This window comes from Balaenoptera acutorostrata, chromosome 13 (assembly GCF_949987535.1).
Source record: "Balaenoptera acutorostrata chromosome 13, mBalAcu1.1, whole genome shotgun sequence".
In the NCBI taxonomy this organism is placed as follows: domain Eukaryota; kingdom Metazoa; phylum Chordata; class Mammalia; order Artiodactyla; family Balaenopteridae; genus Balaenoptera; species Balaenoptera acutorostrata.
In genome coordinates this window covers 17,769,465-17,791,314 of record NC_080076.1, presented here as the reverse complement: position 1 = coordinate 17,791,314, position 21,850 = coordinate 17,769,465, and the positions used below count along the sequence as shown (strand labels likewise).

Sequence of the window (21,850 nt, the reverse complement as noted above, 5' to 3'; positions counted from 1 at the left end):
CCTGGGCAGATGGCAGTCTTCCATGTCCTTCTCTGGGCTACAGGGCCAGTTTTCTAGATTTCACAGAAGGGCCAGCCCCCCAAGTCCCTGTTTCATGCAGGGAGGGGGTCTAGCCCTTGGTCCACTTTCCTGTCTGGGTGTAAGGTGGGCATCGTAGGAGCTGCATACATGATGTGCTCACTTTGTGAAAATTCGTAGTGTTGCACACTTATGATGTGTGCCCTTTTTTGTACGAATAGTATACTTTAGTACAACTTTTAAAAAGACCCTCGAGTGCCTTTATCTGGGTTCAGTTCTCCCTCTAACTCCCATACCCAACCTAACAGCTCTGGCTTAGAGACCCTCTCTACTCCTTCCTCTCCAATTCTGACGGCTAGAGGTGTTCCTTTCACTCAGCTAAGAGGAGGGTCTGTGTGGAATTATTATATTTATCCAGTAGAGTTACCTGTTTATAGTGGGAGAGGAAGAGGTGAGCAGAAGTTTCCCTGATAAAAATGAGTGGTGATTTCAGGCTGAGAGGATGCAGGGATGCTTTTTCATCAGGGTGGTATAGAATTTACAAGAAAAGTAGGCTTGTTGTATACTGAATGTGAGGGGACACTCTGAAGGCAGAAAAGCACACGATTACCAAGAGCAAGGCGTTCACTTGGCCACCGCACAGCGTCTGGAAAGGATTCAGAGATGAGGGTGGTGAGAGAAGGCTGAGGACCGAGCCTGAATGTGCTGAGAAATTGGACCTTCGTTGGGAGGTGAACGGGAGTCATGCATGGTCATGACAGTCATGGAGAAGAGTAGCCTGTTGGGGGCTGTGCTCTGAGGAAAAGGATTGAGCAAGCAGGGTCCAGGCTATAAGAGAGGAGAGGCAGGGAGAACAAATAGAAGACAGTGGCCACGGTTCACAAAAGAGGTGTTGAGGGGCGTGGCCATGGAAAGTGAAGACAGAAATAGGCAAATAATGGCACATTGGAGATTAGAGGGAGGGCAGAATCCGGTAATTTAAGGTCTTCGGCAGTAGTGAGACCAAAAAAGAGAAACACATTAGTCAGCAGGACAGCTGGTTTGAGGCAAAGATGAATGCACTTTTTTATTGTTGTTGTTTTCATATTGTCTTTGTTTTTGCCTGAGTATGTTTTACATTGCAAGAAGGACAAACAGGTACAGCCATCCAACGGAAAGTTGTAGTGGTCATCTACATAGAAATAAGGATTGAAACCGACCATTCATTCAACCATTCATTTTTTTTAAATAAATTTATTTGTTTATTTATTTATGGCTGCATTGGGTCTTCGTTGCTGCACGCGGGCTTTCTCTAGTTGCAGCGAGCGGGGGCTACTCTTCATTGTGGTGCGCGGGCTTCTCATTGCGGTGGCTTCTCTTGTTGCAGAGCATGGGCGCTAGGCACGCGGGCTTCAGTAGTTGTGGCTCGCAGGCTCTAGAGTTCAGGCTCAGTAGTTGTGGTGCACAGGCTTAGTTGCTCCGCAGCATGTGGGATCTTCCCGGACCAGGGCTCGAACCCATGTCCCCCGCATTGGCAGGTGGATTCTTAACCACTACACCACCAGCGAAGCCCTAATCATTAATTCTTTTTACAAAACAACTTACAGAGAATTCATCACTCTCCTTGGTAATTTGTCCTTCCTAATAGCTAACAATAATTGAACATTTATTCTCTTTCACCTATGCCCACTCCCTTTTGATTTGTCTTCAAATACAGAGGGAAGACCTCTGGGTAAAGATGGGGGCTTGAACACATGGATGTAATTTCACTCCCACACCCAAACCCCACTAAAACGTCAAGAGAGGTTTTGTTGTTGTTGATGGTGATGGTGTGTTTTGTTTGTTTTCAAGCACAAACCTAAAATGATGGGGAAAAAAGAAAAATGAATGACAGCAACAAATTTTGGGAGCTGGAAGGCAGATGGATAAATGGTTAATGATTTAGCAAACTCAAAAAACCCTGAACCTTAAAATGGCCATCCTAAGACAAGAACTATCCATTTTACACGACAGAATCCCTAGGAGGTTCCAGACTGGCAGCAGCAGGTACCCCTGGAAGTGGGGATGAAAGGGAGAGATGCTACATTGAGATAGATTTGGGGAACTAGACTTACCGAAGTTGTGGACACATAGCCCTCTTCACCCCTTTCCCTCCACAGGAGGTGGGAAGAGTCTGGAATCCAACCGGCCCAAGAGGAAAGATCTAAGGATGTTGACATCTGGAATCCAACTGGCCCAAGAGGAAAGATCTAAGGGTGTTGACATCAGCGACTCCCATACTCAACATACTCAACAGTTCAGGCAGCTCACCCTACAGGAGTGCTCACATCTCCTCCCACACACTTCAAAAGCATTTTATCTGCTATTTGGAATTCTCAGCAGAAAACCAAGTATCACCTCACATCTGAGAAAACCCTCTAAGAGGAAAGACAGAGACCCAAGCAAACAGAAGAAAACATGGAGGAAACTGCCAAGATACAGGAAGAAGAAAGCTTGGAAAAAAGACCATAAAGATGGAACTTTCTGAGGTCAGAATAAAAAATTTTTTAAATTTTACTATGCTAACAGAGATGAAAAATTCAATAGAAGGATTGGGGAAAAGCTGAGGAAAGCTCTCAGAAAATAGCAAGCAAAAAAAAAAAAAAAAAGATAAAAGGAAGTCTACTATCTGAATAATAGCAGTTGTAGAAAGAAAGAAAAACAAACAAAAGAGGGGACACTTTAAAAAAAAAACAGTTTAAGAAAGTTTTCACAACTGAAGGCCCTGACTTTCTGAATTTAAAGAGCCTACCAACTGCCCAACAGAATGGATGAACAGTCCCAAGGAATATCATCATATTTCAGAACAATGGGGACAAGCTTCTAGAATAGACAGGTCATATGTAAAAGACCAGGTATGAGAATGCTTGGGGATTCTCCATAGCAACATTGTAAGCTAGAATGGTAACACTGGAAGCCAGGGTTTCAAAATTCTGAGGGAAAAATGCTTTTTAACCCACGATTTTATGTAGAGACTATGGTTTAAGTGTGAAGATAGATTAAAAATATTTTTTAGATAGGCAAGTTCTCAGTGAATTGACGTTCCATGCACCCTTTCTTAGGAAATTACCGGAGGATGTGCTCCACCAAAAGGAGGAAGTAAACCAAGAAACAGGGAAACATGGGATACAGGAAACAGGCTGTCCATAGAGGAGAAAGGTGAAGGGGATACCTGGGATGACAGTGAAAGAAGATCCCAGGACGACAACTATGTTTCAGGATTGGAGTGTGGCTGATTCACACTACAGCAGACAAGCTCTCAGAGAAGCTTCTACGGGAAGATATAACTGATGAGCACCTGATGTGTCTGAGCATCTTTGGAGATTGAATTAATGATAAAGAAAAAAATAAGATGACGGTTAATTATGGGCAAAATGAAAAGTTGGCCAGAAAAGGAAAAGCAGTCGTAGTATACAACATGGTCAACCAAAGTAATGATTTAACTAATCTGGAAAGAGGGGGAGAAGAGAAGCATGCATATGAATGGTGGGGCAGGGAAAGGAAGAAGCGCAATCTTCTGCAGAAGAGCAGTAGAGTGTCTAAAACCGAAAAATCGATAAAAGTAATAGAAGCATGTTTTTCTTCATGACATGGAAGTAAATGCCTAAAGAATAAGTTAAAATTTTGAGAACCACCATTTCTGTGAGCCAGGGTGCTACACCGTATTAAATTTTGACGCCAGAAACCAGCATCTTTGAACTGCAGAGAACACCAATGTTTTTTCAAAGATAATATTCTTCATCTTATCATCACGTTAGTAATAATCTATGAGATAGAAGGAAAGTTTCCAGCATAAGAATCTGAATCATTTAATTGACCAGCAATTAGCAAATACTATGAATGACAGTATTTGTACATCATAATATCTTTTTTCCTTAGAAGGACTGAATGAAGTAATAGGATTCTAAGTTTAAAGGAATTCAAGCTTTGGAGTTTCAAACTTCATTTGTCACTTTTAACAGTGTATCTTCAGGCATGTATTTTAACTTTTCTCAACCATTACCTCAGGGGTAATAGGGCTATTATCCATATATAGGGCTATAGGGCTATAATTATAATTTATATATTGTATAAATTTATAATTTATATAATTATCACAAGAGGTTATTGTGGGGATTAAAGCATGTGACAGTACATGGCTGACACAAACCAGTACTCCATTATTGGCAGCTACCATCATTTTGAGAACTTCCCAGTATGACTTGAAAGCTAATGAGTGCACAGGTGTAGTGTTTTTGTGGCCACTGGCAATATTGGACAGTCTCAACCTTGCCCCAATTTTCCCATTTCAACATTGAGATTGGGAACAATTTCAAAAGAGATTAATGTGAGATGAATGAGGACCTACAGTCATGATGATGGGGCTTAAGGCTGGCTTTAGAAGAGGGAGGTAGCTACTCAGTGACAGTCACACGAAGTCTGCCACAGCCTCGGCTGGGCGGGCTTTTAAAAAGCATCCTGGGCCCAGCCCTGAAATTCGGATTCTATTGGTCTGGGATGAGGCCCAGGCACCAGTATTTTTATAGTCCCAAGTGACGCCAATGCATAGGAAGGTTGCTTATGACAGAATCACATTGCTCTATACACTAAACAAGAAATTTTTAGGAAATACTAGAGGCAGCCGTGTGTGGGGAGCTGGGTGGGTGGAAACAGCTGTAGGACAGTGACAAAGTCAGTATTTAAGTCATTTGAATTGCTACAGTATTCGCCTCCCATCTGTCTCCAAAGTATCAAAGGCGAAGGCGGCTGCTGGCGTGAGGATCACGTATCAGGAAGAGGTTTCAGGCAGGAAAGAGCCGTGAGATGAGTCCCACGAGAGCAGGAACTCAGAACCGGGTGTCTGTGAGGTGGACGCTTGGCAGGGATGTGGGATGGGCTTGTGACGCTTAGATTACAGGGACAACCAGAGTGAAGGGAATGCAAGTCCACATGCATGAGGTGCGCTTATCGGGTTCTTGGTTTGACGTCACAATCTCGACTCCGTTATCCCCACCTAATCCCACAGCTCTCCCTCAGTATTTAAAACTTTTAACCCATTTATACAATTAAAATCTAATCTAATTGAGCCTAACCTCGTCACCTAAATTCTGATCAAATGAACTGCCTAGTTGAATCCAGTTAGAGCTCATTCCCATTCTTATGAGTATTTTTTATTTAAAGATAGAGGTCAAATATACTACAAATGCCCCATTTCCATTTGTCATTTTACTTAACTGCAAAATAAGATATAATCTAATGTGTCTAAAACACAAAAAGGATTATAAAAATGATGTAACTAAGACCCACATTAATTTTTAAAAACCATTCCTTTTCATTACCATGTACTTTTACTAATACCTACCAAATTCAGGAATATCTAGTTTCACGTATACAAATCATGAAAAATAAAGATTTAAAAAATGCAAAAGGCATGAACTAACTAATGTGAAACAGAGACAATCAGCTTAAAAAAATTAAGTCAGCAAAGAGTTTTTACGTGTATCCATTTATTGATTGCTGGGAATACAGCTTATTGAGGATACATGACATGCATTCTGGGGGAAAATTAACCAAATCTGAAATGAAGCCATTCAATAAGCCTGCAAGTTAATAAGTTAGCACAGATTAGACCTAAAGACACAGTGTGGGGTGACTCCAACAGCCATGCAGGGCTGTCATGAAGATTCCAGCTGCAAATACTTTTGGAACTTATTTATTTACTTTTTAAAAATAAATTTATTTATTTACTTTTGGCTGCGTTGGGTCTTCGTTTTTGTGCATGGGCTTTCTCTGGTTGAGGTGCGCGGGCTTCTCATTGCAGTGGCTTCTCTTGTTGCAGAGCACGGGCTCTAGGCGCGCCGGCTTCAGTAGTTGTGGCTCACGGGCTCCAGAGTGCAGGCTCAGTAGTTGTGGTGCACGGGCTTAGTTGCTCTGCGGCATGTGGGATCTTCCTGGACCAGGGGTCGAACCTGTGTCCCCTGCATTGGCAGGCAGATACCCAACCACTGTGCCACCAGGGAAGCCCTGGAACTTATTTATTCTTAATTACTTAGGAACTACCAGGGAAGAGTGAAGATCACCCTGCCTCTTTAGTTTGAACTAATGCTAGGAAGAATGCTGTTCACTGAAATGCCAAAAAACAGAAACAAAAAACTTGCTCTTACTTCAAATAGTTTAAGGCAATTCCACTTTTACAAATTCTTCCAAATCAATTTGTATGCTTTAGAATTATATAAGCAGCTATCTGATTTAGAAAAGATTAACAACTGAGGCAAAAGACTATTCATTTCATTCCTGTATCTACTGCTGATTTATACTCTGTTCTAATACTAGCAGATTTTTACAGCATATTGTCAATTTTTCCCCACGGTGTTTGTTTTAACTCACTGATACAAATAAAGTGATATAAATTAAACAATTCCAGTTACACTTAAAAGGACAGAAAGATTAAGTTACTGGAATGTCTCAGACTGTAAGTTAAAACTAATCATATATGTGGTATATATGACAGAAAGATTATAACCCAAAATTGGATAAAATGTTGAAATATATTCATGACTGTAGAGTTACATGCCACAGATTTTCCCCCAAACTCTGTAATGGGTTTTTTTTCTTAAAATGACACCATCAATGTCACTTGATATTCAAATGATTTGGATTGCTCTTCGTGGTAGCAGGAATAAAAAACAAAAAGAGAAAACAGAAACGGATATACCCCAGTGGAATAAAAAAGGGAAGATTTTGGCTGTTTTTTTTTTTTTTTTTAAAGAGGCAGCCTGTTCCTTCCATGAACCGTGTTCTTTCCTTAAATCTCCAGGAGGAATCGGTTATGGCTTGCAGCGCTGGACAAATCGAGGGTACAAGCATACATCTCAGATGTGGTATCTATCCAGAATCTCCAGGAGGAATCGGTTATGGCTTGCAGCGCTGGACAAATCGAGGGTACAAGCATACATCGCGGATGTGGTATCTATCCAGAATCCAGGTTAAGAATCGTTCCAAGCCCAGGCCATAGCCTCCATGTGGACATGTGCCATATTTTCTCTGTTTAAAAAGAGACAGAGAGGGAGGGAGAGCGAGAGAGAGGAATAAATGCTCAGTTTAAAATTCTGTCCAGAGTTTCCCTGGCGGTCCAGTGGTTAGGACTCTGCGCGTTCACTGCCATGGCCCAGGTTCAATCCCTGGTCGGGGAACTAAGATCCCGCAAGCTGCATGGCATGGCCAAAACAGAAAATTAAAATAAATTTTGTCCGAAATAGTTAACATTTTCTACTGTAAAATGAGTCAGCTTATTGTGGTTAAGAATTCAACCCCCTATAGCTGATTCACTTTGCTGTACAGCAGAAACTAACACAACATTGTAAAGCAACTATACTCCAATAAAAATTAATGGAAAACAACAACAAACAAAACAACAAAAAGAATTCACCCCTTAATCTATACTCCTTCATGGACCACATGTGAAAAAATAATTTGGTATGAAAAATAAACCAAGGATTTGCCACCCTGGAAGGAAGAGATTTCAAACTTTTAAATTAAGTTAATGTCTCTGTTTATCAGAAGAAAATGAAAGACTAGATATTGGTAGGATCTAATGACATTTTAAAAAATTCAGTAGCTACAAGCAAGGCCAGGAGTTAATAGGTTTTCAAATTAAGTTAACATATTATTGGCCAAAGACAAAACTAGCAGTACTCATATGCCACATTATTATAACCATGAAACTGAATACAGCTCATTCAAATGTCAAAGTATCACCCTGAATACTTCCCTTTTAAAAATTTCAATTTATACAGAACTATTACAGTGAAGAAAATTTAAAGTGATTAACGAAATTCTTTTTACCTGATCTGTGTACCAGTAATAGGGAGTGGGGTCAATTCCTTCTCTTTTATAACCTGCCAGTATCTCTTCATTATCCCAGATACGCATCGAGCCTCCCACAATCTCACCGACGTTGGGCATCAACACGTCGACCTTTCAAAATGAGTAAATGGAATGCCGTTACTACTAGGCTCTCAGTCACGGCTTTGCTCTAGAGTTTAAATGAAAATCACAATTAAGCTCCTATAACTAAAGCAGCACAATGATCATGCAAAATTCAGATATTATTCAAATTCTATAATTTAACAAGATAGGTTAAACCCAATCAGAGGACAAAAAGCACTTCTTTAAGTATTGTAGATTTATAATGAAATATTTGCTGTGAGCTGTATCTTATTCCAGTGGCAGTGCCCGCCCCTTTAAAAAGCAAAATCTCTAATACTATTTGAATCCCAAACTGACAGATTCGGTAAGGCGGGAATCCTCGGGACATCGCTGCATATAGAAGGACTTGATCTCCACAGGAAATCGACACAGCAAGATGGGCTCATTAATGGTGTCTGTCATCAGTCTCTCAGGAGCTTCTGGGATATCCTGAGGTTAAACAAGACTTCATTAACATTTACAACTCGAAAGGCAACGAGTCAGAAGCAGCTCTTTGACCCAGTAGCAGCCCTTCGTCTTATCCATGCAACAGAGTCCAGAATACACACCCACCCATGACCCATAATCACGTGGGTGTTAGGGACAATTTCTGCAAAACGAACTGTAAATAGATCTGCCTCCTTCTATAGTATATCTGTGCCATATTGCTTGAGGAACGAAAACACGCACAAAAAACAAACAACCTCCCAGATACTGCTCTGTTATTTATTTTTTCCGGTGGCCAGTTTTATCTAGGTCTGAAGCAAACGCAGTCCACTCGGTCCCACAAGGCATAAGATCATCAGTGAACGCTCTACAACATCAGTGACCTACACACAGAGTATGTTATTAATAACACCAATCTTTAAACTCTCCTGTTCTCTCTGCTTCTTTCCTGTTACAATAAATCTGCATGCCTTCAGTGGCAGTAAGACACAGTCATAAGACAAATAGTGTCAAGTTTATAAGTGTAACCACACCTGGAGTAGTTAGCCAAGACAGGTTAGATGATGATGAATCAAGTTAATCTGCTTCCTTCTCAAACATCCTTCAGTAAACCACACATAAATTCAAGTTAAAACTGAAAACTCTTGTCCCAGTAAAAACAGACAGACAGAACTGGACAAGACTCATTGATTTGTTTAATGTAAGAAACTGAGAGGGAGCTTAGCCATCACCTGGCACAGCTGTTTTCAAGCTCTCGTCCCTGGAGCCCTGCGTCCTCTAAAGTCCAGAGAGGAAACGGGAGGTGAGTGGGAGAGCTCTGGTCTCTCCGCCTGTAACTGCTTTACATACTAGAGTCCTGCATACAATTGAACTGGGGGAAAAGGGGTCGTACTGCACATTCCGAAAAGTTTGAAGACCTCTTCTCTCCTCTAGCGCCCTCATGTGTATGGGATGATACTGACGCAAAGAGGAAATGCTGACACACATGGAGGACTTCCTGCGCCTCGGCCCTGCTGAGCATTTAGCTCATTAAGTTCTCATAACTTTGCAAGGTGGACGTTACCTCCAAGCCAGAGAGAGGGAACCAGAGAGCGGGGTCACTGGCCTTAAGTTAACCAGCAGTAAGGACAGAGGTGGGAGCAAAGCCCACCTGGGGGGCTTCTTACTCCAAAGCTTGTGTTCTTTCCACTCAATCACACTACTTTGCTGAGTACTGGGTGATAACAGTTCTCAGGTTTTCAGCACAGAATTTGGTTATTATACATCATCAACTGAATTCATGATACAATAAAAGTAATTTACATAGACCTAGTACACTGTCTGTCCTCTGTAAATTCTTTCTAAAAACAAAACAAAACTCTAGTTAGCAGCTATTACTCACATTTCATCTGTAAAACAGATTTGCAAATACTATGTAAAGAGTGGTTAAATGCACAGGGAAGAGGGCTTAGAATAATGTTAACAATCTATACCCCCAAAACATGCTGGGAGGGTGGTCCTGGGCAAGACAGACATGCTCAGTGTATCTGGAGCACCGGGCCACCTTCCCCAACAAAGCCTCCTCTCTTGGTTTTGCATTTTAATCAGTGGTGATTTTCTTTGAATTGCCTCCATATGAAGGAGCTATAATTCACTGTTTTGGGGGGAGGAATCCTTTTTGAAGGAGCCAGACGGTTTCTCCAGAAAACCAAAACAAATATATACACATACCAACACTCTGCATGTGATTCCAAAGTTTATAACTTTCTGAAGCATCCTGCCAGTCTAGAGAATTAACAGCTAGAGCTTGTAAGTCAAGACCACAGATTGATCATGGAAGAGGAAAGAGATAAAGGATGGGATGTGAAGGCTACAAACTTGCTGATATTTACTGAACACTACGGAAAAGGCACTGCTCTAAGGTCTACTCTACATCTACTAAGCCATGGATCCTCAGACAACCCCAAGAAGAAGGGCCCGTGGTTATCATTTATTTGACAACAGCAGATGCCTTCTGCATTACTCGTTAATTAACCGGAAGTAGCAATCCACTTAAGCACAAGGTTACCTTTGAAACAACGACTAGAAAGGAATACATACCTCTCCAAATTCATAGAAAGTTCCATCTTCTTTCTTTATATTGTGTTCTTTTAGCCACACAACAGCATCTGAATAGTTCATCCGTTTGAAAGGCCGTTTGGGGGGCTTGAAGTTCTACAGTAGAAAGGAAAAATACAGTGTATGTAAAGAAACCACTCACACTAACATTTCCATTTTAAGAAACACTATTTATCATTATTATAAAATATTATTTCAGACTTAAAAACAATGTGGGGAATTCTCTGGCGGTCCAATGGTTAAGACTCCACACTTTCACTGCTGAGGGCCTGGGTTCCATCCCTGGTTGGGGAACTAAGACACGCAAGCCACGTGGCATGGCCAAAAAAAAAAAAAAAAAATTAGTCTGGAAATGAGTGAAGGGAGTCAAAAAGTATAAACTTCCAGTTATAAAATAGGTAAGTCCCATTAACAAGATGTAATGTACAGCATGGTAACTAGAGTTAATAACTCTGCATAGTTTTAGATATATAAAATTATTATGCTGTACACCTAAAACTAATATAATGATATATATCAATTATACCTATATATATATATATATATGTCATTTATGTCAAAGCTCACAAAGCTATTAAATCTATAAAAACCTAAAAAAATCTATTAAAAAAACCTAAAAAACATAAAAATCTAAAAAAAAAGACTTCACTGCCTTCCGAAGCAGAATCCTAATTTTGTGCTTCCATACAATGGCAGACCTACCGGGTTGAGGTCATGCACTACGCTTGCTGCGGGTGATTTCAAGACTCTATCGACCACGTCACAAACCAAGTCCTCCAATCGGTTCAGGAGCTCCTCAAAGGTCAGGAAAGGGCACTCTGCTTCCACATGAGTGTATCTGAGGAACAAGACACTAGCTCAGAGCCTCTCTTCTTTTCACAAAGTTTCTCTTAAGCAAGGATTTTAATGCTGGGAAACTGTCCAGAAACGGAAAACTCCCACCCTGCTAACCAACTCCCAACTCTCCAAATTAGTTTTAGCCCACCCGCCCTCCTTTCCCCCTTCATAGTCATTTCTTGTTTATTCCTCAACACATAAAGGATCAAGACAAAGTGAAAGAACAGACCTTAGTGAGTTATGGCCTAAGGCAAAACTTCTTAGACAGTTTCCATTAATTTATTCAACTGCCCTTCATATAGCCTATTAATACATCAGAGGTTTTTACACAGACATCATTTACCTACATCAAGATTGCTTCTCTAAACATATTTTCTTTAAAATCAAAAAAATTTTTTTTAAATAAAAACAAAATGACAATTCTGTACTCAGCCAGGTGCCTTCGTGTTCTGGATTGCTCTGCCCTGTATGACTGTGCGATACAAAAGACATCTCCCAGAGCTGGAATGCAGGTCTCCAGGTACAGCTGAGAGGACTGAGTCAGATACGCCTCTTCCCCAAAATAGTCCAGCTTGAAGAGTGTGGCACCGCCTTCCACTTGTGTTTGCACTAACGTTGGAGGACTGATCTACTCAGGTGGAAAGGGGTGAATAAAGGCCTTCTGTGAGCACCACTGTTCAAGTTCAAAAATGCCAAAAGGCATTGTTTGCAAACGGTGATGAACGCATACTTACTTCGTAGTACCCCCTATCGAAGAAGTGATCTCTAAAGCACTTGGTGACCACAGAACGTGCTTTTAGGATTTTGGACATGTTTTCTCCCCGGATCATCATGTGTCTGTTGTTGAGCTGGACGTCAACGTCAGACTCCTCGTTGATTAAGTTATCAGCGCCTCCAGCGGGGGCCAACCCGATCAGTTCCCAGAAGTCACAATTCAGCTCATGGCCCCCTGGAGCCTACATTTTTTAAAAGAGGGTAGGGAGGGAGAAGGAAACAGAAAATTTACAGTATGAAAGATTCTAATTTATATAAAAATTTTTAGTAAGCTCATAGTTCTAAGAACCTTATCATTATTAGCCTACCCTTCTAAAAACGAAGACCCAATAATTGAATTTTATATTTATTTAATATTTCTTTCAGACTAAATACACATACACAATTTTTTAAAAAATAGAAAAGCACAAACCAGAAAATAAAATAAACTATAATCCCACGACTTGGAGTAACCACTAACTATTGTCAACATTTTGGTATATCTTTCTAGCCTTTGCCCAATAATTTAAAAGTAACATAATACCCACATTGAAAAACTCCTTAAGTACAAAGGTTTTACTAAAAGGTGTTTCTCTTTGGAACATATATATATAGTAAAAATTCAAATTCTCCCTAATAATTCCATCAAAAGCATTACATTTTAGAAGCCACACAGTATGAAATATATAGCTATCTTGGTACCAAACACTGGACAGCAAGTAATATCACAAAAACCATTCCATTTTGCAATCACATTACTTTCAAGGAAAATTCAGTAAACTTGAACCAGATACTTACTCTTAACATAGGTTCTTTACATAGACTCTGGGAGACTCTTTTATCAGTATTTCTAGTCTATCAGGAGGACACTATGGGCTCCCTCTGGTGGTTGATATGTCACGTTTGTTTGTTTTCTTTCCCAACAAACAAATATAACCACAACTGTTACCTGACCAATAATTACCAACAAGTAACTCTAACTGGTATAGGTTACATGCCTGTTGGCTGGGGAACAAACAACTCTCTGACTATCAAAACTAGCTTTAAGTTTTTTAAAAAGAGGCTTTCAAATTCTATTTTAAAAGTTTCAGATTTATTTTATTTTATTTATTAAATATTTATTCGGCTGCGCCGGGTCTTCGTTGCAGCATGCGGGATCTAGTTTCCTAACCAGGGATCGAACCCGGGCCTCCTGCATTGGGAGCGAGGAGTCCTGACCACTGGACCACCAGGGAAATCCCAGAAGTTTCAGATTTAGATCACTATTCTTTCCTGAAAAACTTTCGGTAGACTAAATTTTCATTTCCACTTAGCTGAAAAATTATTTACATACACACAGTAAATTGTTCTCACCCACGAAGTTTATTCAGGAATTCCTTAGGTTGAAAATCCCTGAGATCGTTACAAGAGCGCACAAGCTGTACAGTATACGTATCTCACCGGAAAAGGAAAAGGCATTCTAAATTTAGCAAGTGTATCACATTTGTATATTTATATGCCAAATACCAAAAGTATCAATACAAATAAAGACACTGGAAAACAAACGAGTACACAACACTTCTCTCAGTGAGGAACTCAACGCACTCACCTGCTTGCCCTTTGGGGTAAGATTTAGCATTCCATACACTGCGACACTACTCTCAGTGGACAAGACTACTCCATTGTAACACTGACACTATAAGAAGATCAAGTTCAAATTCAGTTACTCACATTTACATTAAAATAGTCTACCACATAGAAAGCAAAGGAAATTATTTACAAACAAGTTATCTCGTCCAAAACTAGTAAAATAAGACAGCCATCAATCAAACATTTATCTATATACAGATACACATATGTAAATACATACTTTACATACATACACATGCATAAATAACACTAGCCCATATCTCTCAAAAATATCTGGAAAGTTCGTTTCTCTTTTTCTTTAAAATGTAGACTATTAAAATAATACACAGAGTTCACTTAGACTATGATAATCAATACTTGCTAAAATCATTAGGAGAAAAGTGATGGAAAACTTTATAAAGGAGGGATCAGGCCATCAACATCTGAACCCACTAATCATAAAGACAACCAGAATTATGTGCTTCATGATGTGATGTTATTGGAAGAATACAGCTTTGTCCATGAAGTAGTTATATCAAGAAGAAGAAGAAGCAGAACCTGAATCTGACCAGACCTAACCTCCAGCTTATAAGAAATACAAAGGATAGAGGAACATGTTAAATGACACCTTATGATGCAATCAACCAAATCCAGAATGTGAGAAGTCCCACAGGACCAATGACCAGACTTTTTCCAATAAATGGCAAGGGGGAGTGGGGTGGAGAAAAGAGAATGAAAAGGGAGATCTGTTATAGATTAAGAGCGATTTCAGAGACATATCAACTAAATGCAACATGTAGATCTTGTTTGGATCCTCATTCAAACCAACCAACTGTAAAAAAGACATCATGAATCAATTGGGAGAATCTGACTGGATATTTAGGAGTTGTGCTTATTTTGGGGGTGGTGGGATAATGGTAGTGTGGTTATATTAAAAATATTTCTTCTTGGTGATGCATATGCAAGTATGTTTATATGAAATATGATGTCTGGGAGGTAAAAGGGGGGAGCAGTAAACCAGAACTGGCCAAATATTAATCATCACTCGTTATGGACTTAACGTGTATCTGCTGCAAATTCGTATGTTGAAACCCTTCTCTGCTCTCTGCTATGTGAGGATGAGCACACAACAGGAAGTGGGTAGTCTGCAACCCAGAAGAGGGCCCTCACCAGAACTTGACCATGCCGGCACCCTGATGTAGACTTCCAACCACTAGAACCATGAGGAATAAACTTGTGTTGTTCACAAGCCACCCAGTTTATGGTACTTAGTCACAGCAGCTCAACTAAGATGTTACTGAAGCTGAGTGTGGGCACGTGAGGTTTCTTCCTACTGTTCCATTTTTGAGATGTTGGAAATTTTCCACGATAACAGTTAAAATAAGCACAGACCCTAAGCTTCCCAAAACTAACAATAAAGTAACCTATTGAAAAAAACTGACTTTTCATTGTAAATATGAAAATATTTACCAAATCATCTGACAAGACACACTGGAGATAACCCGTACCATCCCGCAACACCAGAAACATTAAATTCTTTCCTAAAAACGAGAAAGAGAAGTTTAGCCAGATTGTTTGAGAGGCACTTGAAAGCACTTTCTCATAATTTAATCTTACGTAAAGGAACCGCCACAGTTAAATGTTGAACGTTCTAACCTCCCACATGGCCCCATTCCTCTGAAGGGTTCACCAGTAATATCACTACTCAGTATCTGGCAAGTATTTTGCCTTCTTCATTTTTCAAACCCTTCATACTTTTAAACCCTACGTGAGCCTCCTGACCCACACGATCATGGGAAAGCAAGACAGTAAGCATGTGAGTCGAGGGATTAAATCTTATTCACCGTTGAGTCCCCTGCAATACCTAGCAAAGTGCATTCAGCAGGGGGTGATATATACTGGTGCGCAGAAGCACTCTTGGTTTTTTATGCCCCCCTTTCTTTTTACGAAGGAGTTGACAACCACTTACAATAAAAGACATGTAATAAAATAATAAAAGCAGAAAGAGAAAGCAAAACATCATGACCAAGTGCAAATATACTAATTATAAAAATCAACATCACTGCCATCAGTAAGTTTCAGATTTGGCTCTGCACTTCCGGTAATATACCCCTTGCTTTTCATTAAAGAATTCAATTCAATTAGACAAATATTTCCTGGATACCTCCTGATCACTGTGACTGCTTACAGTTAAGTATCATTTAAAGAATTTTTAAACTTTCAATAGTCATATTAAATAAGAACCAATTTAGGATACAAATTAGTATTTCCTTTAAAAAGCTAGCATTCTCAAACAAAAATACCCCCAAGTAAATGTTTTTTTTTAAAGTTCTTCATCATCTAAGAGCAGGGATATTGAAAATTAAAGAGAGAAAAGGACAGCTATGCCAGTTACCTTGCCTACGCAGCCTGTGGACCCAGCCAAATACCTTTACTCTTTGGCCTCTATATCCTTCTAATTCACGAATCTTCACCTGTCAAGTTGAAATAAAAAACATTTGACCCAGCGTGTCACTTATCACATACCAACTTTGTCATGAATATTAGACAGATGGCAGAAAAGTGTTAAAATTTCACAAATGGTGTAAAACTGCTGACAGTCACTCTACTACAGGTCAGAGCCAAAAAATTTCACCATACTGGAGGGGTTAAAAAAAAAAAAAAAAATCCAAGTCTTCTTTCTCTTAGTGCAAAACTGTCAGTGAAACAACCAGAACTTCAGATATTGTTATATAAAATCAATGAATTCACAATAGCAACAAGGCTAGTCCACGCAGAGCCCCCTCCCTGACCTCACCATCCCTCCCACCACTCTGGGTGGTGGACGCTACGGAGGCTGGCTTTTCCTCCGAGGGATGGAGGAGAGAGGGGAGGGGAGGAAGGGGTTGGTGGGTGTGGCCAAGAAAACAGCTTCATCACCAAGGAAGCAAGAAAAAAATGACAATCCAGCAGCAGTAAGAACCATTCGAATTCTAACCATGTCCATTCACAGACCACCATTCTGGTCTTGAAAGAATATAGACATAATCAAATTTCAAAAAAAAAAAAAAATTACAAAAACTTTTTCTTTATTTAAGAAATCATGAAAATCTTGGATTTCAACCTCTTCCTTTTACTGTGAGGAAATGACACCCAGGGAGGGTGAAATCACTTGTCTGAGACCACACAGCCCACCAGGCCTGGATTCCAGGGCTGCTTAGCTTTTAGTCGGGACAGAATTCGTTCAACATGCAATTACTAAATTTTATCAAAAAATGAGCCCCGCGAGGACCAGCCTCATAACTCTCAAACATTACTGCGCTCTCTCCCTTTTGAAAGAAAAGAAGAGACAAACAGTGCAAAGGAACAAAGCACGTGGCACGGCCCTCAGACACAGAAATAATAGTTTGACCCCGTGAGGCCACAATATTTGAAACGATATACATCACACTTACGCAATTTGGCTCTGGAAGACTTGGGTCGTTTTTAATGGTAATCTTCTTTGCTTCTTCCAGGTTCTTCTCTCTTCGTAAATTGTCTTCTGCCTAGTTTTAATAACCAGGCAATTTGTTAACATGGCTTCTGGCGTCCCAACTTGAAAAATGTTCACAGAGCAAATCTACTGCTCACCTCTTTCTTTTCCCGGGATTCACTCTTCATCTGTTCCCTGTGCCACAGTTTTCTAATGTTCTTCATCTGTGATTTAGAAATAACATCCCACCTCTGGAGGGATAAACAGATATTTAATGTTTTCAAGACCGCTGTATTCTAATGACAGTTTCTTCACAAAGTCTAATTCTGTAAAGCTTTGGGTTCACCCTACCTCGTTTTCTTTTTGTGAATCTACGTAAATGGTAGGAAAGGGTTCTTTTCCAACTGTCATCAAAGCCTTGGGGAGGGAGGGAGAAAGAAAAAGGACATTTCTTTAACATTGTACAATGTTTAAAATCAAAACAACACCTGAATTACGAGGTAACGTTGATCACCTAGAACATAATCGAGAGCCCAGAAGAAAGCATAAAGACCCCACCAGCCAAAGGTCAATGTCGACAGAAGGAATGGCGGAACATTCAAAGAACATTTTGCTTAAGGTAGAACGTCCTTTCCCAAACAATTCTAGCAAGTTCGGTTACACAGTATATAGTTTCCCATACTAGTGAACTAGAAGCCACAGATTTTAAGTGGCCATGGGGACCGACAGGAGGTACGCTGACAACAACAGAAGAGACCGCTGACGGCAAAGGCCAACTGCAGGCCACAGCCAGACGGTTGGTCCTCACGAAGAAACCAGGGGAGTCATTTCTGAAACTCTCTCAACAGCATCATGGTTAGGTACACAGAAGGCTAAGTTTCATTTAATTGGAAAAATTCCTGTGTGTAGAATGTATGTACCTCTTTTCACCAATACTGGTATATATCAGACATCAATATTATCATTTAGTATTTTAAAGTTTGTATTCTTTTTTAAAAAATATAGATAGTTGAAAGTATGTAAAAGATAAGTGTTTTATTAACTACTTCAAATATTCCTTCAAATTTTCTCCTAAGTTACCACCAACCAAGAAATGCAATGAATTACTGTCTCTAGTGTTAAGATCTGAAGCTTATGAAAACTGACCTTTTCTTAAGATCTAGTTTCCAAACCTGAAAAATACTTTTCATCTTGATTTAACACTAGTCTCAACTCAATTATTATTATTTTTTAAAGGTTTATTTATTGATTGATTGATTACTATGTTGGGTCTTCGTTTCTGTGCGAGGGCTTTCTCTAGTTGCGGCGAGCGGGGGCCACTCTTCATCGCGGTGCGCGGGTCTCTCGCTATCGCGGCCTCTCTTGTTGCGGAGCACAGGCTCCAGACGCGCAGGCTCAGTAGTTGTGGCTCACGGGCCCAGCTGCTCTGCGGCATGTGGGATCCTCCCAGACCAGGGCTCGAACCCGTGTCCCCTGCATTGGCAGGCAGACTCTCAACCACTGCGCCACCAGGGAAGCCCCTCAACTCAATTATTGCTACGGAGGAGGAGGGAACCTGGATCTTTTGGAAACATCCAGGAGAGTTCAGTTCCTCCTTTTAACAATGAGACTTTGTAAGGATGTTTGTAAATCACTAAGAATTCATTTACGACCTGACAGTCTGTACTGATCCCTCCTTTGTTAATCACTGATACTGAAAGAGTCAAACTGTGATTCTCCAAATCAGAACGGCACACTTCTGCTAACAGCGACATTTTGCAAACATTCATCTAAACACTACTGTCAGTTCTGGGGAGCCACAGGAATCACCCCAACAATCCAAAATGATAAAGATTTCCCCCTAAGAGTTAAAAAATTAAGATCCATGGTTGACACACAACCAGAGTATGAGCTAAAAGAGGAGAGAATGGTCCCAGGACAGGAACACTTGATAATAACCTAAATGAATACTGTAACAAAGCTCACAAGAAGGAGGATTGGCCGGACACAGATACACAGAAAAAAGTGCCAGGGCAGTGCTCTTCCTGGTGCTGTCCTGGGAGAGGGCTTTAATCAACTTCCTTATGTAGCAGCTGTAGCCATTGCAGTCTACAGGCAAGCCCACGGCTACTTTCAGAGGGATGTCTTCTTGGCCCACACTGTAACCTGATGCCATCAGGTACCTACTCAATCCTGAGTCGAAGCTCTCGAAGAACCCATCTGAGCTGTATTTGGCTTTCCATGTAAGTCTGCTTAAAGAGAATATGCTAAACTCATTGGAGGATTCTACACCCTGAGAAATAATAATATATTGTTAAATTAGCATCTTGGCTTTAGGCTCCAGACTCATGAGTTCCTGGCTGTCTGCTCAGTTCTTGGTACTGATATAAATCAGGTCTTTGAGTCTCAAGGCTCAAGATCACATCCGGATTCGAGGGGTAAATTCACCGAGAGAACTCTTAGGAGTCAGTTTGGAAGAAATGTGAGCATAAGCTCAGTATGACTAAGGGAAGATGATTTATTATTTCTACAAGAATTAAAAAACTGGCCAACTGACTCACTGGAGAGAAAAATTCCGAGATGCGATGCCGTACGGTAAGGAAGAAAAGAAGATACCTATTAAAAATGTTCAAGGGGAATTCCCTGACGGTCCAGTGGTTAGGACTCAGCCCTTTCGCTGACAAGGGCCCAGGTTCAATCCCTGGTCGGAGAACTAAAGATCCCACAAGCCTTGAGGCGCGGCCAAAAAAAAAAATAAAAGTTCAAAAAAGTTTAGACGTAGATCATCTAATACCCTTAAAGCTACATATCTGTATACACCCCTTACTTGCCCTTTTCGGAAAGTTCTCTTCACACCTAGTGCTTTAAATGAAACTCCTGACAAGTCACATAATAACTGACATGAGTCATTAATAAATGCAAAGTCGTTTTCCTAATGAGAAAGAGGCACTACCTTAAGGCCTGTTTTAAAAGGTTTCTCCTTGGTTCCATCACCAGTAGTGTCACTCCCCTCTCGGTCTGAGACATACAGCTCTGCTGTTTCACAAAAAGAGAATAAGTTACTCACTTGGCCAATAATTATCAGTCACCTCATACTGCAGCTACTTTATCCATTCTTTATCTTTGTAAACAGAACAAGCATCTGATTGGTAAAAATTATCACGGTCCAAAAGAAATTATACCATAATTATTTTCCCACTCCCCTATCCAAGGACATCCATCCCATAAAAAGGGATTAGTTAAATTTAGCTTTTCAAAAGGAACTTTGATCATTTTCAGTTGTGGTACTGCTTCTATCTACTCGAATCCCCAACAACAAAGCAATGGCTTTGCAGTTGGCCAGACCAAACTGGAAGCTTGGATGTTGTACCTTAAAAGCCCGAGTGACCCTGGATAATTCACTTAACCTTTCTGGGCTTGTTTCTGAGCCTATAAAGTGAGGAAAACAATACCCATCTTGAAGTACTGAGAATGAAATATATAAATCGGATATGCTGGTGCTAGAGCACAGAAATCAAATAAATACCAGTTTTCTCTGGTCTTTAAAGGAAACCAAAGCTCTGAGGTTAAACAAACTGAAAAAGGCCTCACAAGGAGTAAGACCAACCCAGGTCTCCTAAATCTCTTCCTTTTTCTACTGCACCAGATGGTCTCCTAGGAAATCTCAATATAAGTGAGGATATGTGAAAAAGAATTCGCAGTCTTAAGTCCTTTCCTGCCGGTCACTTGGAAGAGTCACATATTTGGGGGCTGCCCTGAGGTCTGGCCATGCCTCGCTCTGCCTACGTCTCAGCTGAATCACGGGATTTCTCGCAGTGGGGCCGGGCCGGGAGCGGCCGCCACCTGAGCCGGGGCACCCAGGGCTCAAGGGGAGCCGGGCCTGCTCCGCGAGCGCGGACCCAGGGTGGGTCCTGGCCCCTCCTCCCTCCCACCATTCATGTGAACAGCGGCAGGGCGCCCAGTCTGCGCCAGGCACCAGGGTAAGCAAGAGCTGTATTCGGCCAGAACAAGGCTGCTGCCCCAAGCAGGAGCGCCGCGCCGCGCCACTTACACACCCCGGGGTCCCCGGACCTCACTCACCTAGCACCATCCCCGCGGTCGCCCTGGTCACCTCCAAGGACATCACCTCCAACACGCCGCCGCCTTATCACCCGCAAAGTGCACCGGCGGCTTCCTTAACTCGGAGGTTGCATCAGATAATGTCGTGCAGAAGTCGTCGCAGTTAAGTCACCCAAGCGTCGCGGCTCCATTGGTTACAGGAGGTTACGGAGCGTGGGCGAACGACGCCGCAGCCGCCATCTTTGGTCCGGGCTTAAGCAACTTCCGGGTGTGGCTCCGCCCCGCTCCCCTCGCTCCCTCCCCGTGAGCTGGGGGCTCCCGGGGGCACAGCCGGGGACTCCTTGGCCCCCCGACATCCGGGTGGCGCTGCAGTCCCGATCCCAACGGCCTCCGTCTCCCCAACTTTCCCGCTGAATCTTCCAGTTCCGCGCCATCCCCCACCTCCCGTTGTGGGCACGGTAGGGCCCTTCCGGAAACCGGATCCTGGATTGCGTTCCACATCCCCAGATGGTGGAATGCTTGTGGAATTAATGTCGTCGTCAAATACATTGAGCTCCAGCCACAAGCTGGGGGTGGAGGTAGGGGTCAGGGACAGAGCTAAGGGTAGTCCTGTCTCCCATTCACTGCCTGCTTTGA

The 21,850-nt window shown here is 41.3% G+C and overlaps 1 protein-coding gene across 2 annotated transcripts; it reads right to left on the bottom strand.

The window, feature by feature from the left end:
• Positions 1-5,502: 5,502 nt before the first annotated feature.
• On the bottom strand, positions 5,503-21,394 carry NARS1 (asparaginyl-tRNA synthetase 1). 2 transcript variants are annotated; one of them, XM_007191966.3, is made up of 15 exons: positions 21,236-21,394; positions 20,109-20,191; positions 17,528-17,593; positions 17,335-17,427; positions 17,160-17,249; positions 16,121-16,199; positions 15,196-15,266; positions 13,706-13,792; positions 12,099-12,320; positions 11,793-11,992; positions 11,230-11,365; positions 10,510-10,623; positions 8,302-8,433; positions 7,861-7,992; positions 5,503-7,059 (listed from the first exon to the last, which is right to left on the bottom strand). In XM_007191966.3, the coding sequence occupies exons 1-15, from the start codon at positions 21,276-21,278 to the stop codon at positions 6,928-6,930; spliced, it is 1,680 nt and encodes a 559-aa protein (XP_007192028.1). In that variant the 5' UTR covers positions 21,279-21,394; the 3' UTR covers positions 5,503-6,927. The 2 variants fall into 2 exon arrangements, with proteins under 2 accessions (XP_007192028.1, XP_007192029.1); XM_007191967.3 differs by having other exon boundaries at positions 20,109-20,188; positions 21,236-21,392.
• Positions 21,395-21,850: the final 456 nt, after the last annotated feature.

Excerpts from the sequence above, each read along its gene's own strand:
- NARS1 (XM_007191966.3), bottom strand. The coding sequence starts at position 21,278 with ATGTCCTTGGAGGTGACCAGGGCGACCGCGGGGATGGTGCTAG. Across the intron at positions 15,267-16,120 it reads CCACAGGCTGCGTAGGCAAG|GAAAGAATTTAATGTTTCTG; the intron begins GTAACTGGCATA and ends TCTCGTTTTTAG. Across the intron at positions 10,624-11,229 it reads TAGTGCATGACCTCAACCCG|AACTTCAAGCCCCCCAAACG; the intron begins GTAGGTCTGCCA and ends TTTCTACTGTAG.